Source organism: Kogia breviceps, chromosome 8, assembly GCF_026419965.1.
Source record: "Kogia breviceps isolate mKogBre1 chromosome 8, mKogBre1 haplotype 1, whole genome shotgun sequence".
Taxonomy (NCBI): Eukaryota; Metazoa; Chordata; class Mammalia; order Artiodactyla; family Physeteridae; genus Kogia; species Kogia breviceps.
Window position 1 is genome coordinate 66,159,856 of NC_081317.1, and position 21,431 is coordinate 66,181,286.

A 21,431-nucleotide genomic window follows, 5' to 3' on the forward strand; every position below is an offset into this window, starting at 1 on the left:
GACAGAGCGTTTTCTAATTTAAAAGAGTTTCATATATCAGTTATCATCTTCTGATATTTGTATTGAACTTCTTACCTTTCTGGAAAGTGGACCTGAGAGTTTGATGAAATAAAGCCTAAGACTGCTGCATCTTTGTGGTTATCTAAATTTTTAATTGTATTAAGAAAGGAGAAATTTTATTAGAGACAAGTGTTAGGTTGTTAACATCCTTTATTTATAGCCATATAGTTGCTTTAGATTTCTAGTATAGAAATTCTGTTTCCTTTGTCGGGTATTTCCCTTTTCTCTGAGTCTGCCAGGAAGCTCAGAGTGAAGTTTAATCCTCAATCACCATCATTTTATTAGGCTGGGTGATTCCTGGAAAATTTTCTTTTAAAGTTCCCAGCTTATTGTATATATCTCAGTGCCTCAAATCCTCAAAGAACAAACTGAAAATTAACAGTCCCCTTTAGAAGAAGATGGTTTGGAAATTGTTTCTTTATGGCCTTGCACCTAAGTAATTTTGCTGAATTCACTTCAAGGTGGGAAGGAAAGAAGCAGTTCTGTTTATGGCAACTCCTGGTGTTATGATGATCTGTACTAACCGGATGTTTTATTCTTGGTCCAGAGATGCCAGTGGAAAAGAAGTGTATCGTCTTGCCCTTCAAACCAGGGAGCAACACATCCGGAGAGACAAGGCTACCAGCAACATCTGTACAGCTCAGGTAGATCACATACCTGACCTGCTCACTGAATGTCTTACAGTCGACAGCAATGAGCTACTTGTTCATTTACTAAGTTGTTGCTTCATTCATCCACTGAGCAGTGTGCACACCAAAAATGTCAAGATCTTGCTGGTAGAGCAGCCTTGTGGTCTTGTCAGAACGCCAATACAATGTATTTGACTGTGGTTCCAAGTATGCACACCCTTCACCCGTTAGGGTCTCTGGCATTCTTGGCCACAGGGCAGGTCCATTACGGGTGGTGACTGGGGCACCTTCTCTTAGGGCTGAGATGGAGGACCCCCAGTTTAGTGTGAGGAAGGCAAGGTGAAGGTGCTTGACATGACTGTACTGAGTGGATAGTCCAGATTGGCCAGCCGGTGGTGGCCATGGGGTACTCTTACTGGGAACTCATGAGAGGCTTTTTTTTTTTTTTTTTCGGTATGCGGACCTCCCACTGTTGTGGCCTCTCCCGTTGCGGAGAACACGCTCTGGATGCACAGGCTCAGCGGCCATGGCTCACGGGCCTAGCTGCTCCGCGGCATGTGGGATCTTCCCAGACCGGTAGAGGCATTTCTGAAATGTATGGGATAAAAGAGGAGGAGTTACCTGAACGTTGCCCAAGGTCTCAGGTTAGAGGGAGCAGTGTTTTCTGACATCCAGCCAGTTCCTAGGATCCGGTGGAGGACCACTCCTGAGCATATAATCCATTCTCGGTTCTCTTCCATTTGGGGTCAGGGAAAGGGAGAGATCTCACAGATACATCCGTAGGCAGTGCAGTGTTCTTCCCCTCAGGGCATTGGCTCACAGCACCACCGCCAGCTTTTAGAAAGCCTCTCCAGGGAGGGAGTAGATGATAAGGTCTTCTTATAGTTTGCTGCATATCCATTGGTCGTTGAAATAGTTTCATCAGTTGGTTTTCCAGTATTATTATTTTTGTCTCAGGGAGGTGGCTGCTTTTCAGGGAAGAGCTCCTCTAGTATCACAGGAAGGAGTCAGTCATCACAAGCTTGTCCTCTGTTGACAGCAAATTGATCTTTATGCGATGCCTTTACTTTCTGTAGTTTACCCTTCATTTGTTGAATTCCCTGCTTATTACATATCTTCCCTTCCTCTGCTGCTTTCTACTCATATTCTTCCAGAACGTGTCTCTCTGATCATAAGTGCACTAAGGGCTTTCTGCTTCAAGGTTTGAATTAATTTTCCAGGTTAACTTGGGCTATCTACAATGAGCAAAAGTTACACTCCTACTTCTTTTTTCCTTCCAGTGCGTGGATAGCTGATATTTCATTATTTAACTTGGATCGTAAGAGGTCTCTGTTTTTCAGCAATGAATAACATGATGTTTGCCCTAGAGATAGTCATGCCCTGTCTTCTCTGATTTTCGCTTTCTTATTCTGGAGATTTTCTGGCTCTCCATTGTCTATTTCATCTCATGTGTTTCTTCTCATAACTGGTTGCATGAAACAATTGCTTGTGATGCCAGTGTCATTTTCTTTGTAGGCCTATAATTATTCTCTTTTGTTCGGAGATGACTGATATTTTTTAAGCTGTTCCTTGAGCACTGTATGTCATTACTCCAGCCTTCTTGTAGCACCTCTTCCATGTTCTTCTCAAGGCTGCCCCATTCCTCTTGAGTGTTGTAGGGTCCACACTGGACTTCTCTTAGTTTTGCATCACTGATGGTGCAGAACTTCTTTTTTTTTTTCAATCTCTGAAAATGCATTACTGACTTCTTAAAAAAAATCTTTCTGTAAACTTGTGACATTTCTACAGGTGTCTGAATTTGCATCATATCTTCTTCTTTACATTCTCTTATTTCTCAACTTCCACTACAAGCTTTCATTAGCTTTTTCTAAAGTCCAGGGGTATTGATGTATAACTTACATTTCATTAGCTCTTTTATTGAGATATAACTCTCCATATAATTCACTCATTTAAAGTACACCGTTCAATGGTTGATAGTATTTTCACAAAGTTGTGTAACCATCACCAGCATTTCATTTCTGGATATTTTCATCACCCCTAAAAGAAACTTGTTCTCACTAAGCAGTCACTTCCTATCCTTCTCTCCTCCCTTCAGCCCCTGGTGACCACTTAGCTCCTGTCTCTATGGATTTGCCTATTCTGGATATTTCATATAAATGAGATCATACAATATGTGGCCTTTTGTGCCTGGTTTCTTTCATTTGAGATGTTTTCAATGTTCATCCACGTTGTAGAATTGGGAAGGAAAAAAAATTTTTTCTTCTAACCCTCTAGGTTCTTCTAGCTGGTCTAAGAATTCAATTGATATGAGACAGATTAACAGGAGAAAATAACATTTTCTACGTACATACAGGATCCCCACATATATGAGAGGCTCAGAGACCCCACATACATGAGAAGTTAAAGGACAGAAAAGTAAATAAGGTATACATGTCATCCTGGGCTAAGGAATGGGATAGGGGCCAGATGCTTCCAAGCTTGGGAGGGCCATTCACTGGATGATAAGAAGAAGAACAAGATGTTTGGTAATTAGTGGTTTGCTCTGCCATATAGATGGGGCCACTTAGATAAAATTTATCTTTGGTAATAACTCCTTTTCTGGGAAAAATCTTCAATTTAAATTCTTCTGGGCAGTTAAGGGAGGAGCAGTAGTTTCTCTTGAGCCTAGAAGGTTTCCATTGCCTGAACTCAAAATAATCCACATGCTAAAGTGGCACATCTTAGGGAGGCCTGTTTGGAGCCCCTACAGTATCATGATTCAATACTTCATTCTTTTTTATGGCTGAAGAATATCCCATTGTATGGATATATCATATTTTGTTAATCCATTCATCAATTGATGGGCATTTAAGTTGCTTCCACTTTGGGGTACTTTGAATAAGGCTGCTATGCACATTTGTGTATAAGTTTTTGTGGGGACATATATTTTCAGTTCTCTTGGGTATATTCCTAGAAATAGAATATCTGGGTCATTGGTAACTCTATGTTGAACGATTTGAGGAACTTCCAGACCCTTTTCTGAAGTGGCTGCACCATTTTACATTCCCTCCACCAATATATGAGGGTTCTAATTTCTCCACATTTTCATCTGTACTTGTTATTGTTCCTCTTTTTGGTTATAGCTGTCCTAGTGGGTGTGAAGTGATATCTCACTGTGGGATTGATTTGCAGTTAACCTAATAACTAATGATTTTGAGCATCCTTTCATGATTCACTTTTTTAAAAAAAATAAATTTATTTTATTTATTTATTTATTTTTGGCTGCGTTGGGTCTTCATTGCTGCATGCGGGCTTTCTCTAGTTGCGGCGAGCGGGGGCTACTCTTCATTGCGGCACACGGGCTTTTCATTGCGGTGGCTTCTCTTGTTGCGGAACACAGACTCTAGGTGTGTGGGCTTCAGTAGTTGTGGCACATGGGCTCAGTAGTTGTGGCTTGTGGGCTCTAGAGCGTGGGCTCAGTAGTTGTGGTGCATGGGCTTGTGGGATCTTCCTGGACCAGGGCTCAAACCTGTGTCCCCTGCATTGGCAGGTGGATGCTTAGCCACTGTGCCACCAGGGAAGTCCCCATGATTCACTTTTGATTACTTTAAGTATCCTAATTATGTTGTTTGTCAGATTATCAAAGAAATTTTAATCTTCTTGGTCTCTCTGTTTCTCTGAACTTCCTTTGATATTCTAATGCCTTACCAAGATTTATAAAAGTGACTTTATACTTTTCATTAATTTGTTGGTCAGTTGGTTGATATAGTCTCCTGTTTGTAGAAAGAATGATCTCCAGTTTAAAAAGTAACATGAACCAACCTCCACAAGGCTTCTGTGATGGGAGTCTTCCAGAGCATTCTGTGAACATCAAGCCTGAGTGTTTATTCCCAGGCAGCATAGCCATGAGCCATGATACACTATATTATGGATGTTTTACTTCAGACATGCCCTCTCCATAGCTATAACGTGTTGTGGTTCTTCTGTATTTATTTCTAATTGTTATACAGAGTCCACAAGAGTGTCTGTACTCTCTCTGGCACTTGGTCCAAGAAAGTCTACTGCTGTGTTCTCTGATGTCTTCTTTTTCTCATTTTCTTTATTGACTCTGGTTTCACTTTCTGGCATTTTTCCAGTGACCCCAGAGAGATTCCTTCTAGCAGCCTCACAGAGGAAATGTGTACCTAACAAAATAGATCTGATATTGAACATCATCCAACTTTAAAGCACTGTGTTTCTCAGCTGAGTAGTGTTTCTGTTCTGTAATGTGCCCCTTCCCACCGTGGGATGATTGAACATGAAGGTGGACCTTGAACTGCTGACCTAGTACATTAGGACAAAAGTCACTTTAGTGGGACTGGAAACTCATAGAAACCATGGTGCTGGACCAATGAGATGGGAGGGGCTGTGGGAGAATTGAATGGACTAAGCAGGTGAGGAGTCTGAGACTAGAGTTTAGGTCAGTTACCTAAGGTGATATTGCATGGTTAGAAGGCTGCTGGTTGGTAGGATCTAGGGTGGAAAAGCAGGTGAGGGATAGGGCCAAAAGGAGAGACAGGAGGTGGGCCTCCATGATTTTCCCCCACATTGGCACTCATTTTGGTTTCTGACCCATGCCATCCTCTTTTTATCCTCCTCGCTGACCCAAGATGCCACCACAGTGGTCCCTTCCTTGCTCCCTATGCTGGATTCCCTCCCTGAGTCTCTGAGAGATTCTAGTGCCATTCTTTCCTATTCTCTGTCACACTAGAATACACATTTACCTGTAAAGATTTTTGTGAAACTTCAATCAGCAGTCAGGAGAGATATCTTTACCTGAGGAAGTGACCTTACTGTCAGCAGGGAATAAGCCAGTAGGTTCTGGTTTTCCCTTCCTAATATATCTCCTGCCAACTCATTTTGGTTTTATTCCCCTGTGTCCTACACTTCTGTCTTTGGTGGTCCTTTGCATAGATTCACCATTCACCTCTTGGTTGGCTGAAATTCAGTTTCTAGTGCTTTATTTAAGGCTTCAAGAGAATTATACTCCCTGAGTTCTAGTGTGTTTGAAAATTTTTGTTGCTTTTATCCTTGAAGAACTGTATTATTGAGCATAAAATTCTTAGATCTCACTTTTTTCCCCTGAGGTCTTTGTTGTTCCACTATCTTCCAACATTAAATATCGTATCTACATGTCTGATGACAGCCTGATCTTCCCCTTTATGGGTGACATGATTATGTGGCATGGATGGAACGCCTTACTAATGGTCACATTCAAAGGTTTAGTATAGTGACTCTAGGGTGTTTTGGATGCTGTATTTACCCCTCAGATGGTTGGGCAATTTATAAATGGTCTCGAACTATCATAGAGAAGGCAGGGAGTCTGAGCATTTTGCTTTGTACCTGCTTTTAGTTTTGGCATCTCAATTCAGAATAACAGGTCCTCCCACTGATCATCTTCCATCACATTGTTGAATATGATTCTTTAAATGCTCTTTGTCGTTTTAGGCTCTCTTGGCGAATATGGCTGCAATGTTTGCAATCTACCATGGGTCCCACGGGCTGGAACATATTGCTAGGAGGGTACATAATGCCACTTTGATTTTGTCTGAAGGTGAGTCAGTTTTCTGTTGTAAAACTTTTGGTTATAACAAGACCGATACATATGAGTAAATAAAATTGAAAACTCACTGCATGTCTAATAATACATGCAAAATTAAAAGTCACATAAAAACCTAGGAATAATATTTTCAACATCTATGACAGACTGAGTGTTAATATATTTAATACATTGAGCTCTTCCTCAGTCCCCCCACCCCATACACAAGAAGAATGAACACCCATAGAGAAAACTGGACAAAGGACATTAAATGTAATTTTAAAAGAAAGTATACAGATGAACATATATAATTTCAACCTCACTATTAATCAAAGAAATATAAATTGAAAGAACAAAATAGTGTTTCTCTCATTACATTGGCAGAGATTAAAAAGAATGCTGATATTGGTATGACTTTTATGAGGGCACTTGAACAATATGTGTCAAAAGCTTTTAAAATGTACCTACAGGGCTTCCCTGGTGGTGCAGTGGTTGAGAGTCCGCCTGCCGATGCAGGGGACACGGGTTCGTGCCCCGGTCTGGGAAGATCCCACATGCCGCGGAGTGGCTGGGCCCGTGAGCCATGGCCACTGAGCCTGTGCATCTGGAGCCTGTGCTCCACTGCAACGGGAGAGGCCACAACAGAGAGAGGCCTGCGTACCGCAAAAAAAAAAAAAAATAAAATAAAATAAAATAAAATGTACCTACAATTTGATACAGAAATTCTAGGAATGTATCTAAAGGAAATAATCAGATAACGATGTAAAGGGTGTGCATTGAAACATTATTTACAATAGCACAATCTTGGAAACAGCCTAAACGTCCAATAATAAGTAGTTAAATTATGGTACATAATTTAAGTTTGAATATTACATAGCCATTAAAAATAATGATAGGGGTTTTGATCTGTAGAAAAGCAAAATCTTCATGATACATTAAATTTTTTAAAAAAGGGTAAAGAAGTATATGTATGTGATATATTACACACACACACACACACACACACACACACACACACACACACACACACACACACACACACACACACACACACACACACACCCCTTCCTTCAACCACTAGTTATTTCTGGATGGTGATTATGGTGATTTTTTTTCTCCATTTTTATTTGTATTTCACAACTTTCTGTAGCATAATAATAAACATTTACCTTTTTAAAGAAATGAATTTATTTATTTATTTTTGGCTGTGTTGGGTCTTCGTTGCTGCACGCGGGCTTTCTCTAGTTGCGGCGGGCAGGGGCTACTCTTTGTTGTGTGCAGGCTTCTCATTGCGATGACTTCTCTTGTGGAGCATGGGCTCTAGGTGCCTTCAGCAGTTGTGGCATGCAGGCTCAGTAGTTGTGGCTCTCAGGCTCTAGAGTGCAGGCTCAGTAGTTGTGGTGCATGGGCTTAGTTGCCCCGTGGCATGTGGGATCTTCCCGGACCAGGGCTCGAACCCGTGTCCCCTGCATTGGCAGGTGGATTCTTAACCACTGTGCCACCAGGGAAGTCCTACTTGTTTTTAAAAAGCACTGACCAAAACACTGGGTAGGAACAGACTGTAGTAGGATTTACCTCTTTACTTCTGTGAAGCATCAGTGGCAGAGGGTCTGGTTTCTACATAGAGACCTGTGGCTATCCTATCTTGTCTAGGTCTCAAGAGAGCAGGACACCAACTCCAGCATGACTTGTTCTTTGACACTTTGAAGATTCAGTGTGGCTGCTCATTGAAGGAGGTCTTGGGCAGGGCTGCTCAGCGGCAAATAAATATTCGGCTGTTTGAGGATCACACAGTAAGTCAGACTTTCAGTTTTGTTTGATGTACAAATTCTATAAATTTTTATGACTTTTCTCATTAAAATTTCTCTTTATTTAAAAAAAAATCAGTATTGGACCTTTGGGCACAACTTCTTTGTAAACAATTTTCATTTCCAGTTTGGAACATTGTGACCTTTTAAATGATAATCCATTGTCAGCTTTCCTTAAGATGTTGTGTTTTCATATATGGGACTCTTAGGCACATATTTTGCTCATAATACTCCTTCGTTCACAATATGACTGTTCAAGGTAAAGGCTATGATAAATGATATGATAAGGTGAGTTAAGGGAAGAAAATAGTGAGCATATCTAGTACCAAAAGGAGTGCCCTGCAGCCATCTGGACTCATTTAGAGTCCAGAAGCGGCTGTAAAACTCTCAATCTTTTGACATTTAGGACTGGTCTAGCCTACTTTGCCCAAGGGCCAACTTGGACATAATGATACCCTGTTATTTTAGAACAACTGAGAGTTTTGTCCAGCACTTTCTCCCCTTTGACCTCTCTTGGAGTTTCTGCATTGATCTTGGCATTTAAGGCTGATGTTTTCCCTTTCATTTTCATTTCTATAGCTTGGTATTTCTCTTGATGAAACAGTCAATGAAAAAGATCTGGATGACTTGTTGTGGATCTTCGGCTGTGAGTCATCTGCAGTAAGTAAATTAAAATTCAAATTCCTCATGATGACTATTTGAGGAAGTGTCACAGATGGCTTTGCCTCTTATGGGCCTGAATGTGAGGGAGAGGGGGCACAGGAATGACATTAGGTGGCCTGCGTTAAAATTATGCCACCGATTGTCCCTTGCTACTGTGACTGCTGATAGAGGTCACTGCCGTGGGCCCTAGCCAGGACTGAGCAGCAAGGCTAGTTGGAAGGATTGTTAATGGTGTTTAATTGAAACTATTCCTAATACAAAGGTTCATGACATTGGCATCTTGGTTATGTTGATTCTGGGAAAACTGACCTAATATGTGCCAGGTCTTATGCTGTGCCCTGAGGCTAGTGGTAAATCAGACATACTTCCCGCCCTTTTGGAGCGTATAGTCTAGTGAGGATCCAAACAGGCACAAGACTGCAATCCAGATGATGTACTATGATGGGCACTGTCCAAAGATGCTCTCGGAGCACAGAGTGGAGGGGACTTCTCACCAACACTTGGAAGAAACTGTCCTAAGCTGAGACTTGAGAGATGAGTAGGAGCTATCCAGACACAGTTAAGAAGAAGGAGGATGGGGCCAGAGGTGTTGCAGACACTGGGAAAAGCAGCCACAAAGGCTAGGAGGAGAGAGGTTATATGAGAACTAGAAATAGTTCAGTGAGAGTGAGTTGGTTTCTAAAATGAAATAGCAGGGACATGTGAGCAGGAGAGTCTGGGATGGAAGAGAGACGTCAGCTACCTAGACCTGTGGCAAGGTGTTCATCACAGCACTCTATAAGGCCTGGAGCATAGGAGCCACTTAATAAATATCTGTTAAATGAGTCAATGAAAGGAAACAGAAATAGGTTCCAGAGTGTGGTTTTGTTTTTTTGTTTTTTTTGTTTTTTTGGTGGTACGTGGGCCTCTCACTGTTGTGGCTTCTCCCGTTGCGGAGCACAGGCTCCGGACGCGCAGGCTCAGCGGCCATGGCTCACGGACCCAGCCGCTCTGCGGCATGTGGGATCTTCCCGGACCGGGGCACGAACCCGTGTCCCCTCCATTGGCAGGCGGATTCTCAACCACTGCGCCACCAGGGAAGCCCTCCAGAGTGTGTTGATCAGTGCTGTCTTGGTTGTCTAAGTCCTCTTTGAAAGATGACTTCAGTATCAGATAACAAATGTAAATCATCAAAAAAGTATTATACTGTTCTCTTTTAATCTTTAATTAATAAACAAGACTGAATAATATCTTCCCTCTAGAACTCTGCAGTAAATTTAATCACAGATACATTTGAAGAATATTTACAGAGCAACCACTGAGGGCTCTCATACTATCGGCCTGGAGCAGAATGAGGAGCAAGCCATGTATTTCATTATATATTCTGGATATTAAATGCTTATCAGATATATGATTTGCAAATATTTTCCCCCATTCTGTGGGTTATCTGTTAACTCTCTTGATAGTGTCCTTTAATGCACAAAAGTGCACTTTATTTTTTCTTGTGTTGCTCATGCTTTTGGTGTCATATGTAAGACACCATTGCCAAATCAAAGGTCATGCAGATTTGCCCCTGTACTTTCCTCTAAGAGTTTTGTAGTTTTAGCTTGTAAATTTAGGTCCTTAATCCATTTTTAAAAAAACCACATTTATTTATTTATTTATTTTTGGCTGCTTTAGGTCTTTGTTGCTGCATGTGGGCTTTCTCTAGTTGCGGCGAGTGGGGGCTGCTCTTCCTTGTGGTGCGTGGGCTTCTCATTGTGGTGGCTTCTCTTGTTGTGGAACACAGGCTCTAGGCGCAAGGGCTTCCGTAGTTTTGGCACATGGGCTCAGTAGTTGTGGCGCACAGGCTTAGTTGCTCTGCGGCATGTGGGATCTTCCCGGACCAGGGCTTGAACCTGTGTCCCCTGCATTGGCAGGCGGATTCTTAACCACTGCACCACCAAGGAAGTCCCCTTAATCCATTTTGAATTAGTTTTTGTATATTCTATAAGATAAGGATCCAACTTCATTCTTTTGCATGTGTATATCAAGTTTTCTCAGCACCATTGTTGAAGAGACGGTCCTTTCTCCCACTGAATGGTCTTGGCACTTGTATTTTCTTAGAATTGTTCTCAAAGATAAAAGAGCAATGTCAAGTGAGAATCTTTACTTGAGTGTTATCATGGTCGTCACTTTTTAGATAGCCCTTTAAATTAGTTTACTGGAACTTGCTTCATTATTCAAAGAACATGCAGGGGATGTCAACTTATTTTTCTTTGGCAGTAAAAATTGTTCACTTTTCTTTGTTCATTGTGGCTAAGCTCAACAGAACTTAAAAACAGTGTTTTGGAGAATTGCCACAATGTATGACCCCTGACATCTGTCATTGCACTGTACCACATATCCCTGGGGTGGGTGGTCAAGGAGTTGGGAGGTTGGATGGTAGGGAATTTCTGGTGCTCTGTCAGAATACACGCTGAATGGAAGCCTTCTTCACATGTGGTTCCAGGCATGCTTCCTGCCCTTCAGTTTCTGTTGTCTCTCCATGCAGGAGCTGGTTGCTGAAAGCATGGGCGAGGAACGGAGAGGTATTCTAGGGACTGCCTTCAAGAGAACTAGTCCATTCCTCACACATCAAGTGTTCAACAGGTTTGTGTAGTTTGTTTGACTTATGCATTGTGTGCTGTGGCTTGGGAGCACGGTAGAGGGTGGCTTCTACTATGGCATTCTGACTATGACATGGCCTGGTTTATTGTGGCTCAGCCCGACTCACTACTAAATCCCAATTCTAACCTGGGCAAAGCACACCTTATTTCCTGGTGGCTGTGCTCTCTCGACACTATAACCCCTAATTCTACTCTCAAGAAGATGGGAGTTTCAATGCATAGTCGCCAGGCTGAAGATCATACCCAGGAACTCAACATCCTCTTCTTTCCAACTCTTCCTCTCATGCCCACAGGCAGCTTCTTGTCCTAGGGCATCCTCTGAGCTTCATGGGGGGTACATGCCCTTCCCTCTGATGCTTTATTGACATGTTGTCCATGTCCTAATTTGATCTGTATGTTGAAGGTAGATCTCAGTGTGTCTTACCTTTTAGAAGGATGTGTATGGGCTCTTACCTAACTATATTGGCCTAAACCATGTGTTTTATGTTCACAGCTATCACTCAGAAACAAATATTGTCCGATATATGAAGAGATTGGAGAACAAAGACATTTCCCTTGTTCATAGCATGATTCCACTGGTAATTATTGCTTTTATTTCCTTTCCCACCCTACCCTGATCCCACCTCTTTGGGTCACATCTAATATGCTGCAAGAGGGATGAATGGGTGACCATTCAGGGAGATGGGAGGGCCGATCAGATAGACCATAGGATGTCACTAACGTAATACACTTTGGTTGTGTTTCTTACAGGGGTCCTGTACCATGAAGCTCAACAGTGCATCTGAACTCACAGTAAGTAGGTCACTTCTATTAAAAGGGAACTTAGCAGAGGCAGTGTCTTGGCTTATACATAAGCAGGTAACTAGAGAAAGCTGCTACTGGGACTGTGATTTAATAACTGCTTTAGTAATCCTTTACCTTGCTCTTCAGCAATCTTGGCAGAAACCCTAACTTTATCACAACCTGCTCATTTTAAATTTATGGTTGAAATTATTTTTAAACATTAAAATAATTATAAACATATAGTGTTTATGTCTTCCTACCTTCCCCAACTCCCCCCACCGCCCTTTTAAACCTGCCGTGTTGAAAGCTTTTATCAATTTGTAGTTGTTAAGCTCAGATAGAATTAAGAACCATAAGCCTTCTTTCTAGAAATCCTTTCTCAGTGCCAGAAAGGTAGAGATTTGAGGTTTTAATTTATTTCTTGTATCAACAGAAGATTTGTGTCCCCTGCTATGGTGTTTGGTAAGTATCTCTACTAGGCTAGGATGTTTCTTTTTTTCCATAGGATTAGTCTGATATGACAAATCACATCAGGCAAAGAAAATCATTTTATATTCTAATAGGAGGATTTTCCCCATTTGCTTTTATGTTGGTGTTTTGTTCTGCTTCATGAAAAAAGAATGATATATGTGCTATGTAAGAGTTTGAATAAACCATGCCTGAAACAACTCATTGGGTTTCATGGGTATAAATCTATTCAGGGGCCTTTTTGTTCCCGAAAAAATAGGAAATGGTTATACTTTTGTATAAGTTCCCTTTCTGGGCCTCTGTGACCCGCTTGTAAAATGAAGACAGTAATAGTACTTACCCCATAAGATTGCGGTAAGAGTTAAATGAATAAATGTATTTAAAGTGCTTAGAACAGTGCCTGGCACATAGTAAGCACCCTTTGTGTTAGCTGTTGCTATCATCATCATCATTATTAAATTTAGTCTTGTTATTACTATTACAGTATGTACATATGTGTATGTTTCCTCCCTGTTACTCTTCAGCCTATCACATGGAAAGAATTTGCAAACATCCACCCCTTTGTGCCTCTGGACCAAGCTCAAGGGTACCAGCAGCTTTTTCAAGAACTTGAGAAGGATTTGTGTGAACTCACGGGCTATGACCGAATCTCTTTCCAGCCTAACAGGTATTTCTTCTTCTGTCTTTTCAGTTATCTCTTGTAGTATAATACCCACTGGGATGGATGACTAGAAGGTCCAAAGTGGCCTCATTCACATAACTGGGAAGGTAGTAATGGCTGTTGTCTGGGAGCTCAATTAAGGGTGTTGACCTGGGCCTTGGTTCTTCTCCATGTGGACCTCTCCAGTGGTTGCTTGAGCTCCCTCACGGAATTGGGTCTGGGTTCAAAGTGGAGTGTTCCAAGATGGAAGGACGTGGATGCTTCAAACTTCTTAAGGCTCAGCCTCTGGAGTTACACAGCGTCACTTCCAGAGCATTCTATCTGTCACAGCAAGTTTCAGCGCCAGCCCAGATTGAAAGTGGGAAGGGGACAACACGTGGGTGTGAATGTCAAGAGTCCTGGTTCATTGCAGACCATCTTTGGAAGCTAGTTACTACATCCATCTTATAGTGTAAGAATCAGAATCGAGCACACGTGTTAACTCCTTATAAGCAGTAATGCCTCAATCTAGTAAGGCCAGGAGAGTCCGGATCCTAGTTTGTTCTGTCACTAACTTTGAAAGTTCCCTTCCTCTTTTCTGTCCTTGGTCTCTGTCTGTAAAGTAAAAACATTTGAGCAACAGTGATTTTCAAAAGCAAATGGCTCTTGCAGCATCTCCTGGGTACTTGTTAAAAAAATATAAATTCCTGGGCCCCACTTCAGAAGTACTGATCTCCAGGGGTTGAGACTAAAAGTCTTTGTTTTTAAGAAGCAACCAAGTGATTCTGATGTAGTATAGTCAACCTGGATCCACTGGATTTGTGATCTTTCTGTCTTCATGGGAATAGATAGACAGAGAGACAGACATGTCATCAGCATGTGAATTAACATCTGGGGATACCTTCAGAGGAGGAGTCTGGTACCTGCCCTGAGGTTCTCTACCTCCCACTGCACAGTGTGGTTCTCCACCAGCAGTCTCAGCATTGGCAGCACCTAGAAGCTTGTTAGAAATGCCAGATTTCTATTTTAAGATACAAAAGTCAAAGGATTTTTAAAACTGAGACATTTATTGTCTCATTTTCTGAGACAGAAAGTAATCAGATCTTAATCAGTTACTATCAAGCCCTACCTCCTGTTTGGAAACATAGGTAACACAGCAAAGCCATACACTTTGTGAAAACAATATACCCCATACAGTACAAACCCTTTAGGAAGAGGGCATGTGACAGATGAAAGGACACAGAGCTTTTTTAATATTAGTCTCTCAAACTCTCATTTCATAAGTAGGAAGGAATTGACGTTTATGAGTCAGGGTCTAGTATACCTTCATTAAAATGTCATCATGCAGCTTTGCTTGCTTTTTTTTTTTTTTTTTTTTTTTTTTTTGCGGTTCGCGGGCCTCTCACTGTCGTGGCCTCTCCTGTTGCGGAGCACAGGCTCCGGATGCGCAGGCTCAGCGGCCATGGCTCACGGACCCAGCCGCTCCGCGGCATGTGGGATCCTCCCGGACCAGGGCACGAACCCGTGTCCCCTGCATCGGCAGGCGGACTGCGCCATCAAGGAAGCTCTGCTTTTTGTTTTTTTTAATTAAGGGAGGAACCTGAGTAAATTAACCTGAGGCAATAATACCTTAAGTGTTGACAATGAAGAAACTGCCCTCTAGTGATGGGATATGATCACATCTTCTGTATTGTACTGGAGAGCAATTTTTCAAGACCATTTTAACTTTTTAAGGTCATTAGCTCTTGCAGTAAATTGAGGTCCCAGGCAGGGTCTCCAGAAGACTGACTGAAGGATGAGGAAGCTCTCCTTCCCGTAAAGCAGTGGTTCCCAGGCCTGGAAATTAGACTCACATGGTGAGTCTATAAGAAATCCTGATGTCCAGATCACAATCCCAGATAGAATAATAATCTCGATGGGGAAAGACTAGGGTGAGGGAAGGATGCAGGCATGGGTATATCTCTAAACCTCCCCGGGTAATTCCAGCTTGCAGCCAAGGTTGAAAACCATCATCTTAGAAGTTTCTCTGTTCTCCTCAGTTTACCTAATGCTCTTTCTCTCTCTTACTCTCCTCATTTGTATGATTGTCAGCGAGACTCCATTCTCTATCCCAGTCTTGGAGGAGGGAAAGAAATCTGTATCATTTTGTAGCTCCTGGCAATGATGCTTCTCCAGCTCCAGAGATTCCCAGATATACCACCCATTTCCAAGAGCTGACTTGAGTGTTACAGAGGCTGTGTTGAGGCTTAGTAAAGGGATATTTCTGGTCCTGAGCAGAGGCTGCTGTGACAGATAGGGAAATACCTTACTCTTTGTTGGGAAAATACAGGGGCTGTGCTTCCAGTGAGTAAGGAAATTTGATGTCTAATTTGGGAAAAGAGGAAGGGATGCACCACATATTCTATGTGAGTGACTTTAGTTTTAGCTCTTCATAACCTCCATCTTGGTTTATTTGTGGTAATATTTTCTCCATAGGTGGATTATAAATCCCAGGTTTTATAATTCTATATTCCAGGTCTCAGAGTCAGTCTACCACAGGGCTAACTACTTACTGGTGAATTAGTCATGATTTACTGCTGGATAGTGTCCACTGAAATCTAAGGGACCAGTGTAGGCTTTATAGTTATTGTAAGAAGAAACACAAGTTTTCTTGACTACTCTGCACAGAAAAAGAATTTAGTGTACCATATCAGCCACTGAAGTTATACTCATAAAATAGAGGGTGTAGTAACCTCTTTTGTCAAGGGGCCATTTCCTGGTGTTTTTATTTATCCCTGATGAGTTGGAATTGGTCAGTGTGTCTATAGAGTTCTACAGTCCAGTCACCAAAACTTTGGAATCTAAATATATTTCCCTTCCCTTTTTGTTACTGCATGGTATTTAAAAGATAACTATGGCATAATTTTTAGGAAGTAGCATTAGTAATATTTTATAACTTAACTTTTTATTGTGGTAAAATATACATAACATAAAATTTACTATTTTAACCATTTTTAACTGTCCAGTTCAATGGCATTCATTACATTCACATCATTGTACAACCATCAACTCTGTCTAGCTCCAAAACATTTTTATCTTCCCAAATTGAAGCTCTGTACCCATTAAACAATATTTCCTCATTTACCCCTCTTACCCCAGTGCCTGGCAACTGTGATTCTACTTTCTGTCACTCTTAACTTGACCACTCTACGTACAGCACATAAATGGAATCATAAAATATTTGTCCTTTTGTGTCTGGCTTATTTCACTTAGCATAATGTCTTCAAGGTTCATCTATGTTGTGACATGTCAGCATTTCCCTCCTTTTAAAATATTCCATTGTATGTATGTACCACATTTTGTTTATCCATTCTTCTATGAATGGACATTTGGGTTGTTTCAACCTTTTGGTTATAAGGAATAATGCTGCTGTGAGTGTTGGTGTACAAATACCTGTTTGAGTCCTTGCCTTCAGTTCTTTTGGGTGTATAGCCAGACATGAAATTGTTGGATATATGGTAATTCTGTTTAAATTTTTAAGGAACTGCCATACTGTTTTACAGATCTATGCAGAGGCATAGATGGAAAGAGAATCAAAGGATGGACGCCCAAATAGTTATCTCAAGGTGGTAGAATTTCAAGTGACTTTTACTTTTTGCCCTTATGCTATTTTAGTTTATAAAAACGTTTTTTAACCACGATATATGTTATTTTAATACAATCCAAAAGTAAGTTGCTTTTATTGTGGGGAACATGCATATTATGAAACAATGAAATTCTTGATAAGATGCTTACAGATTCATTTCCACCCTGACTCTCCTGATCTCAGGGGGTTTGGCCATCAGCTGATAGCATAATGAAGTTGGCTTTGAACTTGCCTTGGGGTTGAGGCCAACTACTGGTCTTCCTTTGTAGCAAAGCTGTACTCAAAGTGAGGAAGGTTTGCAACAAAGGGCAAAAGAGCCAAACTCTGTAGAATAGAGTAATATTTAACATCAAGTGGACTAAAAATACAACTCTCTGGTTCTAAAATGCCTAAGTAGGAAAAATGCAATTTTCGGGCATAAACCTGAGTGTTTCTGCCTGTTTTCCTGATGGCTCCACCTCGTCTGTGCTGCTGGGCCCTCACATAATGTCTTCCAGTCCAGAGCAGTTCTATGTTATGCCCACAGAAGGTTTTTATTCTTTCTCTCTTTCTCTAATACTTCCTGCCTAGATAGAGACTGCCACAGGGGCTTTGCCTTCAGTGCACTTTTTTCTGAGGGGAAATCAGCAGCTCAGAGGAGAGGTTAACTAGCACCCAGGATGTGTGAGGCCTCCAGAGCTCTGTCATGTGGCTTCCTCCCTAGTTGTGATAAAGGTTTGTCTCCTATACAGCAAGAAAGGGAACACTACCTTATTGATTTGAGATTTAATTGAGGGATGGCTGGTAAATATGGATGATAAAGGATTTTGTAACCAAAAACTGTGGTGTGAAATCTTTGGTTCATATAGCCAAGCCTTCACTTGGTCTATTTCCTGGGACAGTTAGATCCCAAAGTTGTTTAAAGGACTTGAAACAAAAATGTCAAGAAACTTGTCCCTATTTCTCCTACTTATTTGCTCAATCCATAAACCCAGAGAGCATTTCCAGCTTAGTGGAGAACATAGCCAGATAATATTTAATTACCTTTCCATTTCCTACTGTGCCCAGCACGGCTTGCTTCGGCTTGCTCCCCGTATCACTGTGACACTCTTAAAATCATTCAGCAGCACACAAATACACTCTAGGAATTGCTAGGTTAGAATTATGATGTAATGTTTAAGGCAGACAGAAACAGCAATTAACACCTTCCACGGTTATCTAAAATGAAAGACAAGCTGGAATTATTATTAGCTCACTTGGCTTATAAAAGTGAGGAAGTTGTTTTTGTCTTTAAAAACTGCAAACTGTGATCTTGAGTGTAGATAGAGCTTTCCCGGAATCTCCTCCTGTTAAGGTTCTTAAATGAGGTGTGAACAGGGCGCAGTCGATGACTCTCAAACTTTATTGTGCATGAGAATCACCTGTAGGACTTGTGAAATTGCTAAGCCCCACCGCCAGAGTTTCTGATTTAATGAGTCTGGACTGAGGCCTGAGAATTTGTATTTCTAATATAATCCTGGGGGATGAGGTTGTGCTGGTTTGGCTACCACACTGTGAAAACCACAGGCTGCAGGGGTTCTCAGTCCTGGCTGCATATTAGAATTCCTGGGGAGCCTTTGAGGTATGCCATACCCTCCCCACCGCACAAACTAGCTATATCGGAATCTCCTCCGGGGCAGTACCCAGGCATCACAGTTTTTAAAAAGCTCCTCAGGTGATTCTAATGTGCATCACTGGGTTGCAAAGTGTGTTGACCTGGAGGAACACCAAAGAGGGAGGTTTGGTTAGATGACTAATATCTTCCAGTGGAGTGAACTTTAAAACTGGCCTTTGCAGGCCAAGTCGTCATGACTGTCATGTGCAGACCACATTGTTTACAACAAAGAGAGTCAAACTCCTGATATTGGCCATGTCCCTCCCCTTCTTTCCTGAGCTCATGGTCAGTGTCATTGAGTAGACTTACCTCACTGATAACTTCTGATTCGCTTTCCTACTGGGCCTAGTGCAGCTTCAGAGCCCTCCCCTAACAGAGAGCTCTGAGAAACCAGATATTAGAGACCCTCTCTGATGAGTGCCTGATTTCCCAAGGAGACATTCAGAGTGCCAGGAAGAGAAAGAAGGGTGAAGGATGAAAAGAGCCACTTTTGGGGAAATACAAAGCAATGAGAAGGATCTCCCCTTCCCCAACTTTCTTGACTCTCAAAGGTATATTTGGATTTTTGCAGTTTGTAAGGCTTTGGAGAAGTGGTTCTCACATTGGGCTGTACCCACAGAATTTCTGATTCAGTACTCCTGGGGTGCAAGCCAAGCATTTATATTTCTAACAAGTCCCCGGGTGATGCTGGTATTTGGGGATTTTGAGTTTGAAAACCACTGCTTTAAGGTGCTCTTGAGATAGCAGAAAGGTTAAAGTGGCTGGATCCATCCAGATGTTTTTTGCCCAGAATTCAAAGGTTAAGCATAGAATTTAGCTTATGTCAAATTAGATATAGGTTGGTAGGAACATGTTGAGGGGGTGTTATTTTAAGCTACTAGAAGCAGAGATCTAGGTAGTGTTTGGAATATTTGAGTTATGCAACAAAGAGTTTGATTGAATTTGAATTGCTTCCAAAATATGGACGCATATCGTGTTTATCCTGTCTGTAAGATAGGAGTCACACTAATTCTACCTTGTTTTCTTGAGAGTGGGTGGTCCTTTGAGGTTGCCATGCACTGATTCAGGTCATTTTTGACACACTGGCTGTTTTGTTGATCATTTTACTGTGATTAGTTTTACCATAATGTCAGTTTCTTAGCTAACATTTCACTTGGATCATTTTTGTTCCTAACCACTCGTTGGTGGTATTTTTAAAGTAAAGAAGGGTTTGGATGAGGACAGTTTGGCATTAGACTGTCCAACATCAAAACATTATGTATCACAAGAAATTATTAATAGCTCTTCTTTCTGGGGAGTAAGACTGGGAAGAATTTGGGTGGGGGGTTGCTTTCTTTTTTTTTTTTTTTTTACTGTAAGCTTCATCCCTTCTGCATTGATGGAATTTAAAAAAATCAGACATGTTACTTTTATAATACAAATTTTAAATTCATCTGTAAATTAGGTGGCATAGCCCAGTGAGACAGATGAGAGTAAGATCCAGAGGGGCTCAGGGTAAAATTGCCTGAAAAGGGACAGCAAATCAAGGAAGGCTTTGATATTAGGGGCAAGAGAAACTCCAGGATGGCCCCATCTCTATGTTAGACCTGCCTAGGAATGAGTGACTTTAAAATGCTGTGTTGTAGGAGAAATTTAGTAATCCCCTCCTGCCGCATGACACCATCATTAAGTAAAGGTTCTTAGGTGCAACAACAAAAGATGGGTTGGCCTAATTTAAGCAGAAAAACAATTTACAGGGTGAAGATATTGGGTGCTTCCCAGAATTGATGGAAAAGCTGGAGAATGGGGCTTCAAAAGTGAGCAAGACCCAAGGGAAGTTGGCAGCAGAGAACAAATCAAGGTCACTCCAGGGGAAGCAGCACCACCACCACTGTGACTGCCCTTTTCCTAGGGTCACTCCCTCCAGATTCATAAAGTCCCAGGCTGCAGTATCCGATAGGTTGAGACTGGGTTACATGTGTTAACACCTCATTCATGGGTAGTGATTGGGAATATCTGGTCCCTTTCTGCTTCCATAAGGGGTTTTAGGACCCTGCCTTTCCCTAGACTCACACAAAAGGGGAAATTCCCCCCCCCCTTTTTTTTTACGGTAGGCGGGCGTCTCATTGTTGTGGCCTCTCCCATTGCGGAGCACAGGCTCCGGACGCGCAGGCTCAGCGGCCATGGCTCACGGGCCCAGCCGCTCCACGGCATGTGGGGTCTTCCCTGACCGGGGCACGAACCCGTGTCCCCTGCATCGGCTGGCGGACTCTCAACCACTGCGCCACCAGGGAAGCCCAAGGAAATTCCCCTTTTAAGGGGACTGAAAGGCTGAGCATTCCTACATATACACCCACGAAAAGAGCAACAATGAGAACCTGCAAATCTCCAACATCCTAATGTAACTTTTCCTATTTCTAAGCATATAAACATGTTTGATCATCACAGCACCATTTTCTAATTGAGTTGCCTTTGTTTCTTACTGTTTGTTATGTAGTTTGTTTGTTACTGTTTGTTATGTAGTTTGTTTGTTACTGTTTTTACTGTTTATATGTAGTTTGCAGATATTTTTTCCCAATCTGTAGGGTGTCTTTTCATCTTCTTAACAGGGTCTTTGCAGAGCAAAAGTTTTTAACTATGATGAAGTTCAGTTTATCCATTTTTCCTTTTATGAATTATGCTTTTGATTTCAAGTCAAAGAACTCTTTGACTAGCTCTAAATTTCAAAGATTTTCTTCTGTTTAATCCTAAAAGTTTTATCATTTTATATTTTACATTTAAGTCCATGATCTATTTTGAGATAGTTTTTGTATAAGGTATGAGATTTATGTTGACCTATGGAAGTCTAATTGTTCCAGCATTATTTATTGAAAAGGCTGTCTTTCCTCTATTGAATTACTTTCGCAATTTTGTCAAAAATCAGTTGGTTTTATATATATGAATTTATTTCTGGTTTCTA

The 21,431-nt window shown here is 41.4% G+C and overlaps 1 protein-coding gene across 1 annotated transcript in view; it reads left to right on the top strand.

The window, feature by feature from the left end:
• GLDC (glycine decarboxylase) overlaps nt 1-21,431 on the top strand; it is a 97,350-nt gene that overhangs the window by 36,525 nt on the left and 39,394 nt on the right. Inside the window, exons 8-15 of the mRNA XM_059071850.2 lie at nt 608-704; nt 6,156-6,261; nt 7,900-8,039; nt 8,634-8,714; nt 11,230-11,327; nt 11,838-11,922; nt 12,095-12,136; nt 13,120-13,262. Of these exons, the coding sequence (XP_058927833.1) occupies nt 608-704; nt 6,156-6,261; nt 7,900-8,039; nt 8,634-8,714; nt 11,230-11,327; nt 11,838-11,922; nt 12,095-12,136; nt 13,120-13,262 (792 nt within the window). The remainder of the gene's footprint in view (nt 1-607; nt 705-6,155; nt 6,262-7,899; nt 8,040-8,633; nt 8,715-11,229; nt 11,328-11,837; nt 11,923-12,094; nt 12,137-13,119; nt 13,263-21,431) is intronic.